Below are 16,581 nucleotides of genomic sequence, written 5' to 3' on the forward strand. Positions count from 1 at the left end.
ATGGGAACTGGGGAGCGGGCTGTGTCCCATGCGGCTGTGGCGCTGAGCGCGATCTACCAAGATATTGAAGTTAGCGGTGCTCCACTTCCTGGTCAAGATCTCTCCAGTAACTGGCACTACTTCGCCATGGACCAGGCGGGTCGGTCACTTGCTAACTTGAACAGCCGCTCTGTATCGCATGATCCCCATAAGCAAGAGGTCGTGCTAGTTTGCTGCCTATTATTTCTTTTGATGGAACTGCTACGGGGGCGATACGACGAAGCGTTCCACCATCTTCGTGCAGGTCTTCGGATCGTGGACGAGCTAAAAGCTCAAAGGCAACTTGTCACCTCACCAGCCCACGAGTCCCCTATAGAAGATTGTCTGGTCGCGGCCTTTGCGCAACTCGATATCCAGTCTGCCTACTATGGGGTTGGGGGCCCGGTCCTTCGTATTGAAGAAGAGCTGCCTTCTTCTTCTCATTCAGACTTGGATCTTTCAAATCCATTTATGAGTGTGCAAGAGGCGCGCCGTGCCATTGAACCTCTAGCAAGCCGCGCTTTCCCTTTCGTTTCAAGTTCTTGGTCCCTGCCCGATCAAGAGATCGCGTCAGATTATAGGCGGTTACTGATGCAGCAACAAGAGATATTGTCGGAGCTAGCCCAGTTCATTGAGAACTTCAAGGATCTAAGTACCCGGCGGTATGGTCTTCTGGATCGCAAGAGCCAGAAAGCAGCAGATATTATGGATATTCTATGGAACACCATGTCGGTGTCCGTGAGAACGTGCCTTGTTCGGGACCCGGTAGCCCTTGATAAATTCAAACCCGAATACGAGATCAGTCTTGCGCTCGTCGAAGAGTTGTTTTTGAAGTATCCAGAACGCCCGGCCTTCACCCTGGATATGGGGGTTTTGCCGGCACTTTTCACGATCGCCTTCCAATGTCCCAGTTACAGCCTACGTCGGAGAAGCATCGAGCTCCTTCGATCCTGGCCCCACCGTGAGGGGATATATGATTCACAGTGGGCTGTCTTTGTCGCGATAGAGCGAATGCGATATGAGCTGGAGATGCAAAGAATCCGAGAAGACAACATGAGGGACCTCGAGGTATCGAGCCGGTCTGCATATCCTGGGACAGATATTTCAACCGAGTTAATCGTGGATTGGATTCAAGATGAAAAGGCCCTAATTGTGAAGGAGATGTTGGAAAGCAGCCCGAAATGCCAGGACTATTCCCTGGAGATGGCCATGGAAACGACAAAATGTCTGCGTGGTTGGTCTTGTGTTCAGGCATTGCAGACTTTCAAGTCGTGTTGTACCCTGCAAAACTCTTGAAAAATTTCACGGGAGTGGAAACGTTCAGCTTTGCAACAGGGACAGGTAGCTTAGTTTACGGTTGTTGTTTCATCCATATGGCCCCCATTTCGTCTAGAAGGTTGGTGGTGGAGCAAGGTTCAACCGTTTCATTGGTCCGATCGTGTAGTTTAATCAGTGGAGACCCACTGGATGACGAATCTAGATAGCGTAAATGGCTTAGCAGCCTACAGTATACAGATTATCAAGCATGCTGTTAGAAATAATTGAATGAACAGTGATGCCCTTGCCTCTGGTATAAAAGATCCGAGTGCCCCCTGGAAAATGAATACACCTTCGTCCATTTGAAATACCTCAAATCTCTTTCGATTCTAGCTTATTACCTACCAACTCCAGAAGTTCCTTTTCGTGAAGTCTCTCTTCACATTATGTCCGATATGGCACACGACTATATTATCATCGGGGGTGGATTGACTGGGTGCGCCCTCGCCACTCGCCTGGCGGAAAGTCAGTCATCACGTCGTATCCTTGTCATTGAGGCGGGCCCCAACGTGGCCGGACACCCTCTCACCAGCGCCCCACTAGCCTGCTTCGGCGCTCATGGCTCTCCACTCGATTATGCCTTCAACACGGTACCTCAGACGCATCTAAACGGTCGAGAATGCTACAACAGTGCTGGCAAAGCTCTTGGTGGAAGCTCAGCTATCAATTATGGTACCTGGACCCGCGGCAACAGAGGTGACTACGATCGTTGGGCCGAAAAGGTCGGCGACCCGGGCTGGAGTTATGAGGGTCTGCTACCATACTCCAAACGCTCGGAGACACATTTTGATGCGGGCCTGAATCCTACACAACACGGCTACCATGGCCCTATTCATAATATATCAGTCTCTGCCAGCAGCCCCAAGCGTCAGTACCCCCTGAGGGAACCGATAAGGGCCGCGTGGGAGCGTCTGGGAGTGAAGTACACGCCAGATGCCAACGCTGGATCTCCGGAGGGATTGGCAGAATTGACAGAGAATTGGCGTGACGGTCAGCGTCAGATAGCCAACGAGATCTATGGGCTCTCTTTGCAATCCAGCGTCAGCGTCCTCACAGACACAACTATCAGGCGCGTTTTGCTGGAGGAAAAAAATGGCAAAAAAGTTGCTACTGGTGTTGAGACTCTTGATGGACAACGTTTCATGGCGTCCCGGGAGGTAATCGTGTCGGCTGGCGCTTATCGCACGCCACAGGTGTTGATGCTTTCCGGCATAGGTCCAGCTGAAGAGCTAAAACAGCACGGGATCCCCCAGCTTGTCAATGCTCCCGAGGTTGGTCGCAATTTCCATGATCACTTTGCCTTCAATCAATGGTGGAGATTACGAGAGCCAGAGAAAGGTCTTTCCATTGGTACGCCGCTCTGGAGTGACCCGGCTTACGCCAAAGGTCTGCCTTCTGACTGGGTCGTTTCCGTACGAGTTCGACGCGAGGATTTGGAACATGCCTTGAAATGCGATGGCGAGACAATTACCAAGGATCACCCTTACCTGGCGTCAGATGTCTGCCATCTCGAGATCTTGGTCATCTATGCTCCTGCAGGCGCGCCTATTGCCAAAGTTGATGTTCCCATGGACGGTACCCACATCGCAACGGCAGTATTGGGCATGGCGCCTACCTCCATGGGTAGCATTACGCTGGCGTCGGCGGACCCCTTGTCCCCTCCACGCATTGACCCAAACTACTACGCGTCAGAAGTTGACCGTGCAGTCATGCGAGTCGGCATCAGACAAGTCAACAAGCTTCTGTTTGGCACGTCCGAGGGACGAGACATCATAGAGTGCGAGACCACAGGCCAGGGAGTGGCTCCCTTGAGGCCTGATTCAACCGACAAGGAAATTGATGTCCGAGTGAGACACGGTGGAAACACTTTCTACCATCCAGCAGGATCTGTCGCAATGGGAAAAGCTGTGGACACGAACCTATGCGTATATGGCGTAGAAGGATTGCGCGTGGTCGATGCTAGTATCCTCCCAGTCACAGTGGCGGCTCACTATCAGGCAATGCTTTACGCTGTAGCAGAAAAGGCGGCTGATTTGTTATCTGGTTAAGGGAGACTCTTTTCAACAGAGATGGTCAAGTTGGTCGATTTGAACATCGTTAATTACAAAAGATGCCTAGTTAAAATTGATATTTGCTTTCTTGGTTTTTATTCAGATTAAACTAAGATTTGGAGTCGTTCAAAGCTGAATTTGTTAGTAACGAAGTTAGCCAACATCCCTCAACTTCATTAAAGAAATCATGTTGTGAAAATGCAAACTAGGAAAAGTGAGAAGTCAAATCTAGCACGTAAAACGTCCCAAAATGGCATACAAACCGGAAAGGAATAAATCCTTGATTTAAACCTGTCGGGTAAGACCATCACTAGTAAATTACTAGGTGGTTTCATCTGCAGCATCCTGATCGCCTGATCGATCGCCCATAAGGATTTCATCATCCCGCCATCCCACCATTCCGCCAATTTCTAGCCGTCAGCACGCTAACGCCTTTTTCTGAGGTCTCCACATGCCCAAATGACCCTGTAGAGCGAATTAATTGACTGCAGCTACGGCCGTCTCATACCCGGAGAATGGTTAGAACACCAGTTGGACCAATTCACGTCATAGACTCGTGTCGATGCAAGTCACGCAGCAAATAGAACATCTTCACATTGATCGTCTAATGTCTCTGTAGCGTCGCTCTTCTCCCAGAAGCTCAGTACGGACTGTAATCGCCCCCGTCAAAGAGGTTCCCCACCGGAATACGCAGATGCGCTTCTTGTCCAACTTTTGTAATCTTGTCTCTATCTTCTTCACTCAGCTTCAAATCAACGGCTGCGAAGAACTCCTTCATTCGCTCAACCTTCTTGGTAGTGTTAAGCACGATGATTTTCTGGTCCAGCTGCCAGCGGATCAAAATGGTGCTCTTGCTCACTTCATACTTGGCCGAGAGCTCTTCCAAGGTAGCCTCGAGGTGCTTTCCCTTCAGCCATGTAATGGGTGCGAGACTCATCCAGCTCTGGACGGCAATGCCATGAGACTGCAGCCACTTAGCGTACTGTGGCGCGCCTTGGATATAGGGATTAAACTGGATCTGGTTGACGACGGGTTTAATCTCGGCAGTCTTGAGTAGATTCTCGACGTGGACCTGACGAAAGTTGGAGATGCCAATCGTGCGAGCCTTGCCGGAGCGCTGAAGAGACTCAAAGAGCTTCCATGTCTCGGCGACAGCAGCTTCGTCGTAGATGTTGTCCTTGGTTGTATATGGAGAATGGAGGCAAAGCCTGGCCCATCATCAGCTATAAGTGATGGGTTAGAGTGGTACAGCTGCTTACAAATCGACGTAGTCCAGCTGCATTCGCTTCAGACAGTTCTCGAGGCCAACAGGGATGTCCTCGATTTTGCCCTCGCTGATCGTCTGAGCCAGCTTGGTGGTGACGAAGAGCTCCTCGCGGGGCACGTCGCTTTCCTTGATGGCCTGGCCGAGCTCAGTCTCGGTGCCATATCCCTCTGCAGTATCGAGATGACGATAGCCAACGGTGATGGCGTCCTTGGCCATCTTGACCATGTCTGGGTTGAAGGCAGAGAAGCGGTCGGGCTTGTACCACGCTGTTCCGGTGCCAAATCCCAGCTGTTCAATAGTGAGCAAGTCATTCGCCAGTGCAGAAGATAGAGATGAAGTCGTACCACTGATATTTCGGTGCCATCTTGCAGCTTGACGAGAGGAATGTTCGGTGGGGAAGACATGGTGAAAAGGCAGCCGTCGGTTAAATACTGGTAATTATGCTAGATCTGATTTGGAGCGAAGCTTAAGAAAAGAGACAGAGTAGACAACTCAGGTTTTTTCATGCAACACATCAGACAGGGAAAGTTAGGCCCCCCCCGGCTCACTAATAGCCATCCGCAACCCCGCACCCTGCCAGCGGAGATAGTGTCCCAAACTCCATCCAGATGATTAAATTCTACGTTCAATTTTTATTCTAAGTAAGATTTTGACTATATGGTAAATAGATGTATTTATTAATATTGAATGGATTTTATTGCCATATTCAGCTCTTTCACTGCGATGTGACATCTTATCTAGGCTTCATCAGGGCCCACGTCGTCGGCCCAGTCCCAGCCCATTTGTGTTGGGATTTGCGCCATGGGCCTCCAAATTGGGCCACAAACAGGTGTAAGGATTCTTTTGGACGCCGGGCGACCAGTATTAGGTGAAATATTACGTAGACTTCGCGTTGTTATGTTTCAGTCCTTCTTAATAGTCACAGATGTCATCTAGGGCGTGTCCCATTTTGATGTAAATATCGATTTAGGTAGGTGTGGCCTGTTTACAGTTGTGCTAGGGAAGTTAGATGGTGAGCTCGGACGTCTTGCGCATTGGGCCATGGCAGAGCTCACCACCTAACTAGATTCTTACTAGCGTGACAAGATAGTATTATGGATCAGGGAGATTGGGGAATTGATGTGCAGAGGTGATTTTGGACACTGGTACATATATATGCGTGATCTGGAGATGCGGGCGCAAATGTGAGCATAAAGAAAATCAACCGAACCCTTCATTTGTATGGCATTATGGATGGAAAATGGATCAAAAAGAGGAAAAAATGATGAGGCTTTCTATCGAGATCCTACTAGTGAGCCTAGGGGGATTGAACAAGAACGGAACAGGAAACAAGTGAAAGAAATTTAAGGTGAAGATGCAACCAAACTATTAATTTGTTTGTTCTGTAGCATATCAGAGTTCCTTGCCCTCCCTCTTCTTGAATATCAGCTGTAACGGTGCCGTGACCAATGTAAATGTATCGCGCTTTCCATCCCAGAAAGCAGACTCCATTTGGTCTGGAGCGAACGAGACATCATAACGGGTTAGAATCTCAGCGACCACCCGGCGGAGCTCCATCAGGGCGAATTGTTTCCCAACACAGGCATATGGGCCTGCGTAAGAGATTGTTAGCTCTTCAGAACAGGCGCTTGTACTGTCCTTTTGTGAAAAAAGTATAGGTAAAGAAATCAACCAATGTGACAAACATACCACTATTGAATGGAATAAATGCTGATACATTTTTGACAAGTTCTGGGCTGGTAGTCCACCTCTCAGGTAAGAACTCCCCTGGCCGAACAAAGACTCGCTCATCTGACCACGGTTAGTACTGCTATATACCTGTATGGTTCCATTTCTGATTGGTGAAGCGCTAGTGACAGGATAATTTTCTTACCTCTGAACAATGTGTGTGATGGTATGCATACCATCACGTCTCCGGGGATATATGTGTTGCCAATAGTCATACCTCCCGGCGGAGACAAACGCTGGGTACCGGATGGCACAGCGGGGTGTAGCCGGAGAGTTTCATTGATCACTGCGTCAAGTAGTTTCACTCCTGTCAACTTGTCGTGAGACAGGTCTGGCAAGGCATCTAACTCTGTCTGTAGCTTTTTGTACAAAGTGAGGTCTGCGCTTAGGTGGAAGAAAATGTTGGTAAGGGTCGCAGCAGTGGTGTCACTATGGATCCAATAAGTAAGTTCAGGCCCTTTTTCATCATCAAGAAAAACAAGGAGAGAACAAATGGGTACGATACCTGCCGGCAACGATAATCAAGTACGCATCCCCATGAAGGTCGAGGTGGTCCTGCTTGGTTTTGGGACCTTGCTCATATGCTTTGAGGATCCATGAGAAAACATCTGGACGATCGGGATTATTCTGTCCCCAAACGTTCCATGAGCTTTCGAACTCTTGGACTCCCGTCTTCCCTGAATGATTGAGAAAGATAGACTAACCTGAATTCTCTCATTGACACGCCCGTCTACCCAATTCCAAAATTTGAGATAGTCCGCGTTCACACCAGGTATCCTCTTAATGAATGGAAACAGCCAGGTCAGGTGGCTAAAGAGCCCAATGCCTTTCATGTCGGCGTGCAATTGCTTTAAAATGTAAGCGTCTTGCCCATCGACCAGCATATTGAATGATTTCCCAAATGACAGATCACCCATCACGTCAAAGCTGTAGTAATTGAACCACCGGGAGACATTCATTGAAGTCCCCAGATCCTTATCGATAGCCTGGATGAGTTGATCTGTGTAATGAGAGACGCGAGGTTCATAATCACGCAGGGCTAAAATCATTAGAATACAACTCCAGAGCCATGTGGGTCATTCCAGGTGGTGCAGATTCCATACCTCGGGCGCTGAAGCCTTGATCCCAGACTTTTCTTCGCCGCGCATGTTCTTGCTTATTCCTGACCATCTGGAGTGAGACCCGCGGTTCCAATATCGTGTACCATGGGCCCTTGGAGACCTTTGCCTGAGAGCTGTATATCGCTTTTACTGCGTCTGGATCCGCAATGGACAACTCAGTGGGCCCTGGTGGTTTAAAAGAGTTGCTTTCGTTAGTCGGCATTGTTTGGACGTAGCGAGGAAATGGAAGAGGGACAATATTTCTAACCTAACCGCACGTAATCCCCATACTGCTTGTGGAGTTTCTCGACCTCCTCGTAAAGATGTAGCTTTCTAGCTGACAGGGCAGACACATAGAAGTTTGATAATCTTGCGAGGACTGGCCCCGGAAACTGTGATAGACGGTGCAAAAAGGCTCTATAGAAGAGCATGCTCCCATAGATGCCCAGTACATGGTGTCCCACCACTTTGACGGCCCAGTGGTGTGGTACGCCAGCGTCAGGGCCATACAGCTCCATCCGCTCCAGAACTATGGCAACTAGCAGGAGAACAAGGTATGAGATCACGAGCTGAGGAGCCTTGATGTCCCATTCGCCATGGCGATAGAAGAGAACATGAGTGGCTATGCCGCTGATGCTCGCAAGGATTGTGGTTGCATTTGGAGAGTTAAATAGCATGATTCACAAGAATCTCCCTTATGAGGACACAGACTGGTGGAATACCAATGCTCGGAGAACATGGTGTCCTATTTAAATAATACGTCTCAAAGTCCTTAAGAAGATACAGATTCTGATAGAAGATGGACCAAGAGCAGGGGCTGAAGCACAGTGCGCAAGTGGATACTTAGCCGAGGGTTCGGACGGGACCCTGAGAAGCGGGCAGCTAACAACCATGCAATGTTCATTTGAGGGATCGTGGTAGTGGCAAGGCCCACTACCCCGCAAATCCCCAGCAATCCCGGAACCGAGGTGCAGTAATGTAGATCACTGACTTTGGGATCCGCCTAACATTCAGTAATACCGACATGGGATGCAGTCGTGGTGTCATAATGACATGCCATCACGCTGATTACCTGGAAAGTGGCATGTTGTTACACACATCATTTACACTGCTATCTTTGAAGATCCTATGAACAGTGCTCTGTCTAATAATATTCGCCTACAATATACATACCATTTAAGCGAGATGGGAAGAAGCCATGATACTGTAATTTATTACAGCATTTTTCGTCCATACCCCAGATCGGAACTTGACGATTTCAGAATCTATGGGTTCAAAGTGAATATGAAAAAGAGGGAAGAGTAGACAAGGGAGTGGAAGGCGGTCAAAAGAAACAATACACACATATTAATCTGCTACTATATGATCACGGTTACTCTCCAAATAACGCTATACCGCTCCAGAGCATGTCAACTGAAGCTGGGTCGCTTTTAATGAGCTCGCTGCCATCCACATCCGTAGTTTCTTCGTCGAAAAGGTGTACCGCATCAGGGCTCGAATTGCTAATGCTCGGCGCGAGCATTCTGTTCATGCAACCATGCCCAGTAATTTGCTCTGTGCTGGCTGCGGAATCTTCTATTTCCAGCACAGGTTGGAGTGGCACTGTTTGGTCAAACTGTTGGGGATCTGATCGAGGATGTGAAAAAGAAGCCTCTGCGAGCTCTGGACACAGCGGGAATTCCAAGGGCATAGAAAAAGCAGTTGTTGAGGTTATCGACGTGGACTTCGGTTGTTCTAGAGCCAGGTGACCGGTGGCCATCGAAGAATCAAGCATGCCAGCTAGCTGAAAGTATAGTGCCGGCTGGAGTTCGAGCAAATATGAAGGGCCCTTTAAAGGAGACAACCTTTCACGATGAACAAGTTCCGCAGTGCGCAGTCTGCTGCGCGATAAGGCCGACTCAAACAGACGTAGAATCTGGTTCGTCCAGAACGTCACATGTGATACGTCGTAACGCAAACAATACTGGCCATTAAGTTCCGCGTACATCTTCAGGATCTGTTCTTGGCGCCTGCGGCCTATATTGTTACCAGCGAGTCGAAGATTGAAGTTCAACAACATCTGCGGCAAGACAGTGTACGCGACAATACTGATAGGCAAGTGGCCAGCTGTGCCATCAACGACAAAACGTTTTACCTTATCATTGATCGCTTTAACCGCGTTCATCATATCGGGCATATTTTCGTGGCGCTGGTGTTGATAAATACGGAAAGAGATGTGGTGGTATAGTGCTAAGCGAGCGGTCCTAGTTTATAATCACATCAGCTATTTGTTCCTAGAGGTGCTTCGCTTAAAGGAGTCGTCGGCACTTACTCAAAATATATAGAAGTCAATTGCTTGTAAAATGAGATAGACGCATGGCAATTCGAGTCTTCTGGCGATGATAGGAGCATTTGGTGGGTCTTCCAATAATCGAGACGTGACTTGGTATCGTTAACTCGAGTCGATTCAGACGTGAGGCCCTCTTGCGAATCTTGGAAAGGTTCCGAAGGATAGACTGTCATTATCAGAGTCGTCAAAGCAACAGCAAGCTGGCACTGGCTGGTTAGGATTTGGCAAAGCATGACTTTGGTGTTAGGGTCATAGACCTCGGAGGCATTGATCTCCACAGATAGGTCTTCGAGCAGCAACGGATCTCGTGATGCAGTGTCAAAATGAGTGGGAAGAATCTGGAGAGACCGCCGCATGCCCAATGCAATGTTCCGATCACGAATGACAAGGCACCACCAGAGCCGTTTGAGATCGGACCGCTTGTATCTAGCTTTGGTTGGGCACCGATAATAGATATGCGCGTTTACAGCGCGAGCATGCTGGATCGCAAGAGCGAGCCAAGTTGTGTTGCTAAAATGATCTGAGCCGGTGCTCTGAAAAGTAAGCAATGTTAATGCTTGGGAAATACGAAGATGATCTTCCTCGACGCCAAAGTCATAAAGCAACTTATCGTCTTGTCAGCTCTTGCCTCGGAAACGGGGGTAGTGGATGCAAATATTGTGTAAAACGTACCTTGGCTCGTCGGTAAAACAGATTGCGTATCGCGAGAATTGATTCAGCGCCCCATTTCCTGGCCTCGGCCAATGAGATGTACTTGAAAAGGATTAGCCACGTGTCATTGGAATATACAGCAGGTTCCTCGGGATGGTCTCGAGGAACTGGGATGTGGAAACTTACACTGCAAGCAACGAACAACATGGCCTGAAAGACAAGTAGAGAAAAGGAAGAATTCCCACACTCTCTCTGATGAAACATTGGCCAAAATTCCGCCTCGTCGATAATTGGCAAGCACGGGTGAACATAAAGGAAATAGTGGGCAACAAGTTTGTTCAGGAACGGCCCCGTAGGGACGTGGAGACTCTTTTTGGATTCCAGAAAAGCTACGTCGGCTGGCTGCAAACGCCGTAGGTTGGGTGCTTGTAGGTAAGGATAGTAGGAAAAGAACAAGAGGACTTCGCTTTTAGTCTCCAAGTCGTCTGTTCAGAAAATTAGCGCTTGGTTCTAGGAGTGCTTTCTCCTCTCGAAGGTGGTTGATTTTCTCCAGACGGTCTAGAAACAGATCGCTGGAGAAATCGGAGAACGTACACGAGCAGGTGTTTGGTGCCATGTTCAGTTGCAGTGCCCCAGCATCCGCAGGGATGGTGCCATCGCGTTGAGTCTCCAAGCTGTTCATCTCAGAAGCACCAAGGCCGCTCATCTGACTACTAGTTGTTATGGAGGTAGCCGTACATTCATCGTGACTGTTATCACTGTTCGAAGCCCGAGGGATATCCGCCATAGATGTATTATCAGCTGGTATTCTGGAATTCCTTGGGTTCCCTGGGCGAGTGATGCATTCGAAGCCATCGAGACGGCAGTTAGTACAGGGTCGTCCATATACCGCAACATTACATCTCACTTTGCGGCGACGACAATCCAGGCACGCAATGCGTGACCGGCGTGATTGACGACTCGCCTGCGGAGAAAGAGGGTGTCTTGTCGCAAGCATGTCTACCTGCTGAGTTTTCGTCCTCCCGGTGGCCATGTGAGTGTTGTGACGCAGGGTGAGAGATGGTGGGCCGATGCTGGCTAAAACGCGCTAGTTAAGTTAACTAGCCTGTTACCCCACACGCTCGCTAGAAGATCTGTGGAAATGCGGAATGTGCGTATTCACTAGTAAAACTAGTCAGATGTGACACCGATGAAAACGATGGTATTCAGACTATCTGTAATGTCTGTATTTATAGGGAGCAGAAAGCGGGAAAAATTGCCGGACTGTGGAAATTGCACCGCATTGCCACTTTCTATAACAGGAGATCATCAGGTGATCAGGATGCGCATGATGGACCTAGTAAATTACTAGCGGGAGATTTACCCTGACAAGATCGTTGGCGATTCATCGAGAGCTCATATTGAGGAAGATCTGTGTTCACGAAGGTTGAAAGCTCGGTGTGAGTTGCAATACCGGGGTGCCTTCTGAATGATAGATACAAGGTAGATGTGGGCAGACAAGACTAGCAGTCTTTTTGTTCTCCGTATTCAGCGTTCTAGATCCATCTTGTTACGTCACAGCTTCGACCGAGTATCTTGGGTGCTCTCTCCCTTTGTCCAGCCTCTAATGATTTTTCGATCAATCTTTCCACTTGCTAGCCGAGGAATTCCGTCCACAATCATCACCCCACCCGTCAACCATTTGTGCCGCGCGACACGGTGTGCAACCCAAGCTGCAAGTTGTTCCTCGGTGGTATGGTCCTTGGCTTCGTCCTTGATGCTGACGTATGCCCGAGGCGCTTCTCCTCGCTCACTGCCAGATCTTTTAGCCATTCCCCTTTGTAGATCACTGTCAGAACGATAGAAACAACACATTGAACTTACGTCGCAACGCCGACCACGGCCGCATCTGAAACGTACGAGTTCTCTCCCAGAATGGCTTCCAGTTCCGCCGGAGAAACTTGGAGTCCATTAACCTTGATCAATTCCTGCGGATTGTCAGTGACATTTGTGGCAGGTGGCGGTTCAGTACGTACCTTTCCTCGATCGACAATCCAGAATTCGGCATGGCGTCTGAGGGCAATATCTCCTGTCTTCAACCAACCATCCAATGTTTTGCTCTCTTTTGTGGCCATCTCATTGAGCCAGTATGATTGAAAAACCTGTGGTCCATGAATATAGAGCTCCCCTGGTCGGCCGTCTGCTGCCTCGTCGCCTTCTGCTGTCAAGAGCCTACATTTCGTGTTAGGTAGAAGGACACCGATCGAATTGGTCCTGCTGGTTGAATAAAAATCAAGATCTAAAAATAATAAGAATGTAATGGACTAATATAGTACCTACCCTTCTTGAGCAAGTCGTATTGGTGTCTGCATCGCTGCACAGGTAAGCTCCGTCATGCCGTATCCTTCGCGGATAATGATTCCAAAGCGTGTGCGAATGCGGTCGCGCAGGTCTGGTGACAATGGAGCAGCGCCGCAGAGGACATCTTGAACGGAACTGAGGTCGTACTGAGCTGTTTCAGGGCGATCTGCCATCATTTTCAGCACAGCTGTGGTGAAGTCAGTCGAATTAGATCTAAACTTCATTATAGACTAAGCTGGGGTCAATCTCACGTGGCACCAGATGTATTGTAGTAAGGCGGTAGTTTTGAATTGTTTGCATCAGATCGATGAAATCAAACTTGGTCATAATATAGACCGGGTTGCTGAGCAGGACGCACATCAGACACGAGTATAACTGTCCATAGGCATGATACATAGGGAGAAATCCGACCCATCGGCCGTTGGTGGCTTTTTGTGTGTCCAATTTGGTAATGAAAGAGACCTGCTCCAAGTTAGCCACCATGTTGTGGTGGCTAATGCTGACTCCTTTGGGCAGTCCTGTTGTGCCAGATGAAAAATTGATCGCCGCCGTTGTGTTCTGAGCAGCCTTGCCGCGCAGGTCCAGCCAGTCATAAGATTCCGCTTCCCAAAGAGACGGAAGAATGCTTCTCAAGTCTGGGGTACTGCCTTGTGGGGAAGTTGTAGGCCGATCCGAGAATTGAAAGATCTTTGAGTGATTGATCCCCGCAGCCTGTGAGGCCTCGAGTACCGTTGTAAGAAGTGACGGATGAACTATGGTCAATTCTGGACGGGCAACCTTCATCAGGTGTGTTAGTTCTATGTCAGTCAGCATAGTTTCTCTCCATACGGCCTGGTATGCTGCTGTTTCACTGACCTGAAGTTGTCGAGGCAGGACTGACGCCACTGTTTCCAAAAAAAGATAGCTATTAGCGACAAGCCGATCTTGAAAACCAAAAAGCATTGGCTCCTTCCCAAAGTCTTGACTATTTTCTCCAGCAATATATTTCGACTTACCTGAAGATTCTTCCTGATCCCACTATGCCATAATATATTGCAGGGATAAAGATGTGATTAGGACAAACAAGCAAAATAACAGTATTCCTAGGGACCTGTCGGCGATCTAATGCGCAAGCAAATTGCTTCGCAAACAACAACGCTTGTGCGGGACTGAGGCTATGACTAGGATCTTTTGCGTCGATCCATTGTGGTCGATCAGATACTGGTTGATCCGGGGGGAAGACGTGATGGACGATATTTGTTTCAGGGATGACAAGGTCAGGAAATGGAGATTTCAGTTGCATTTTTACCTTTTTCGCCTGAACAGAAGTCGTGAATTGAATCGTCCAGGAATCGGCCTAGGAATTGAACCAATTATCTTAATATAGAACGGATGGAGGATGGTGCATTCTTGAGTTTAGCAAACAGATTGGATCGTAATGTTTATATATCATCGGAAGTAGTTTTTTCCCTGCAGGTATTGCCGACTATTCTCACTATATCTCTGCCGACAATGATGCAGCCGACGGCCCGAGGTGCCGATGCATATTCCAGGACACGGCCCTCTTGACGCTAACAGCGGCACCAACAACAGCGTGTCTAGCAGGGTGGGGATGGCGATCACCAGGTCCCCATCAACTGCAGTGATGCTGTGGTAGGCTGTCGGGGTCCTATCGTGAACCTGGCCTTTTAAAGACCTATGATACCACTATTCGGGATCCGTAATCGCCATCTTCGTGGGAACCGGGACCGGTTTCATACAATATAAAGGCAGCATTTGACCGTCCCCGCTCTGTCAAGCTTACTCAACTGGCTCATCATTTGGACTAAATGTCGTGTTGAAAGACTAATTTCGACATCTACTACTACCCGTAGCGTAGTGGCATAAGGTTCCAGCAAATAAGAAAAGAAAATCCTCGGTTCACTATCCCGTCCATATCAAAACTGGTTTGATCACGGTTCCTTCTTTCAACCCTTTTAATGCTTGCTGGTAATCCGTAGCCTGCCAGCGCAAACAAAGTCAGTTTTGAATCTGTCAGAACGGGTTTAAAAAAAAGAAAAACTCGTAAACAAACATCAAAATATTGAATGAGCTTATCGACAGGAAAGAGACCTTGTCGATACCATTGTATCATTTGGGGAATGGCCTGTGGGTTCAATCAGTCATCCTCCTAATCCTTCAAGGGCGGGTACATGAACAGACATTTTGCGGGATGCAATCTCCTTCAATGCACCCTAAGACGGAGCGACCGGTCTTTAAAATTGATCAATCAAATTGATTCCCAAAAAGCCAGGGCAATGCAACTTACGTTGATTTGCTCAGTCACATCGACGCTCAGTTGATACCCTAACGGCGGTACTCCGATAAGCACTAACCTGCCTCGTGCATGTGTGGATTGAAGCCCTTGCTCGATTAGAGCAGGCACGCCCGTAGTTTCAATAACAATGGAGACACCATCGGGCAGCAATGTTCTAACAGCTTGGTCCAGGGTGGTGAACCCTAGACTACTAGTATCCAGAGTATGTGAAGCCCCAAGCGTTTTAGCCAAATCGAGGCGGGCTTTGATCCGGTCTACAGCGACGATGAATTTGCAGTTCTGAATCTTTGCAGTCTGCCCAGATCACCATATGTTAGCTCCACACATACCACTGAGTCGGCAAGGGGACTAAGTAGCAGAATAACAGCACGTACCATGAGAGCCCCCATTCCAACGGCGCCCAAGCCTAGTATCATGACTGCATCAGCCGGCCCTGCACGGGTTGTGTTCTGAATGACACCCATTCCCGTCTGAAATCCGCATCCTAGCGGAGAGAAAAGTTCAAGTTCACGGTCATCGTGTAGAAGCTCTCTGGCATTGATTCCGCTTGCTTCGCTCACAATGCTGTACTGGGCGAAGCTGGACTGGCCGAAAAACCTTGACCACAGTTGTTCACTACTGTCATGCACTGACATCAACCGCGAGCGGCCGACGTAGTTTTCCTGGGCAAATGTCTTACAGTAGGCAGGATGGGAGTCCTGACATTGCTGACACGAGGTGCAAGAGTAGAAAGAAAGCAGAACTGGATCTCCGACCTCGACAGTGTGAACATTCCTGCCGATACTGCGTACAAATCCGGCGCCTATAAATCGTCTTAGCAAACCAGGTTAATATTGGAAGAAAGAGATGAATAAAAAAAAATCATTTGTTTCGGTCTGGGCTCAGCTTAAAGCCCAAAACTGTTTCTAAATGGGGCTGGAGCTGGAAGAAATACCTTCATGCCCCGCTACCTTCGGGTAGGCGATCCCAAATGCTCCGTTGGGTACTGAAGTGAGCACAATGTCCGTGTGACATATCCCTGAGGCGCGCATTTCCACCAGAATCTCGTCATCACCTGGCGGATGAATATCCACGTCCTCCAATGACCAATTCACAGACGAGGGAGGCACCGGCTCCCGGGCAACGATTGCTTTTGTCATGACCATCCTAGTTAGCAACGTCCTTCGTTTTTATTCTCTCAATAAGGCCGCGCAGAAGCTGCTACCACCTTTCATGTGTCGTTTCCCACGGGACACATTTAACGCCATTTCGAGGAGAGAAGTACACTATCCGTGGTTCCACAGTTCAACCTGTGGGTCGCGGGGGGCCTCGGTAGATAGAGTTGCTTTGGCCGGGCCGATCTGCGACAGTGCGGGCAATCGGCTAAGCATGTAGGTCATTACGTGGTCATCGTTACGCATTACGTGTAGTTAAATTACTGCCCTACTATGTTTAATTAACCCACTCACTAGTTTTACAATACGAAAAAAGACAGCACACTAGAC

General features: G+C 48.6%; 6 protein-coding genes across 6 annotated transcripts; 2 read left to right on the forward strand and 4 right to left on the reverse strand.

The window, feature by feature from the left end:
• PFLUO_LOCUS8318 (uncharacterized protein) lies at nucleotides 1-1,314 on the forward strand (the record flags this gene model as incomplete). The annotated part of the gene is made up of 1 exon (XM_073786041.1): nucleotides 1-1,314. One exon carries the CDS (start codon nucleotides 1-3, stop codon nucleotides 1,312-1,314), a length of 1,314 nt encoding a protein of 437 aa, XP_073642336.1.
• A 407-nt stretch (nucleotides 1,315-1,721) lies between these two features.
• PFLUO_LOCUS8319 (uncharacterized protein) lies at nucleotides 1,722-3,383 on the forward strand (the record flags this gene model as incomplete). The annotated part of the gene is made up of 1 exon (XM_073786042.1): nucleotides 1,722-3,383. The coding sequence occupies one exon, from the start codon at nucleotides 1,722-1,724 to the stop codon at nucleotides 3,381-3,383; it is 1,662 nt and encodes a 553-aa protein (XP_073642337.1).
• Nucleotides 3,384-4,026: 643 nt separating this feature from the next.
• Nucleotides 4,027-5,057, reverse strand: PFLUO_LOCUS8320 (uncharacterized protein; the record flags this gene model as incomplete). Its single annotated transcript, XM_073786043.1, has 3 exons — nucleotides 4,027-4,594; nucleotides 4,646-4,941; nucleotides 4,998-5,057. The coding sequence occupies 3 exons, from the start codon at nucleotides 5,055-5,057 to the stop codon at nucleotides 4,027-4,029; spliced, it is 924 nt and encodes a 307-aa protein (XP_073642338.1).
• Nucleotides 5,058-6,045: 988 nt separating this feature from the next.
• On the reverse strand, nucleotides 6,046-8,158 carry PFLUO_LOCUS8321 (uncharacterized protein; the record flags this gene model as incomplete). Its single annotated transcript, XM_073786045.1, has 7 exons — nucleotides 6,046-6,245; nucleotides 6,343-6,444; nucleotides 6,527-6,810; nucleotides 6,887-7,008; nucleotides 7,086-7,420; nucleotides 7,485-7,667; nucleotides 7,750-8,158. The coding sequence occupies 7 exons, from the start codon at nucleotides 8,156-8,158 to the stop codon at nucleotides 6,046-6,048; spliced, it is 1,635 nt and encodes a 544-aa protein (XP_073642339.1).
• A 695-nt stretch (nucleotides 8,159-8,853) lies between these two features.
• On the reverse strand, nucleotides 8,854-9,657 carry PFLUO_LOCUS8322 (uncharacterized protein; the record flags this gene model as incomplete). The annotated part of the gene is made up of 1 exon (XM_073786046.1): nucleotides 8,854-9,657. The coding sequence occupies one exon, from the start codon at nucleotides 9,655-9,657 to the stop codon at nucleotides 8,854-8,856; it is 804 nt and encodes a 267-aa protein (XP_073642340.1).
• A 2,358-nt stretch (nucleotides 9,658-12,015) lies between these two features.
• PFLUO_LOCUS8323 (uncharacterized protein) lies at nucleotides 12,016-13,584 on the reverse strand (the record flags this gene model as incomplete). Its single annotated transcript, XM_073786047.1, has 5 exons — nucleotides 12,016-12,253; nucleotides 12,325-12,428; nucleotides 12,477-12,672; nucleotides 12,781-12,988; nucleotides 13,053-13,584. The coding sequence occupies 5 exons, from the start codon at nucleotides 13,582-13,584 to the stop codon at nucleotides 12,016-12,018; spliced, it is 1,278 nt and encodes a 425-aa protein (XP_073642341.1).
• Between the last annotated feature and the right edge of the window lie 2,997 nt (nucleotides 13,585-16,581).

The sequence above is a fragment of the Penicillium psychrofluorescens genome, assembly GCF_964197705.1.
Source record: "Penicillium psychrofluorescens genome assembly, chromosome: 5".
NCBI lineage: Eukaryota > Fungi > Ascomycota > Eurotiomycetes > Eurotiales > Aspergillaceae > Penicillium > Penicillium psychrofluorescens.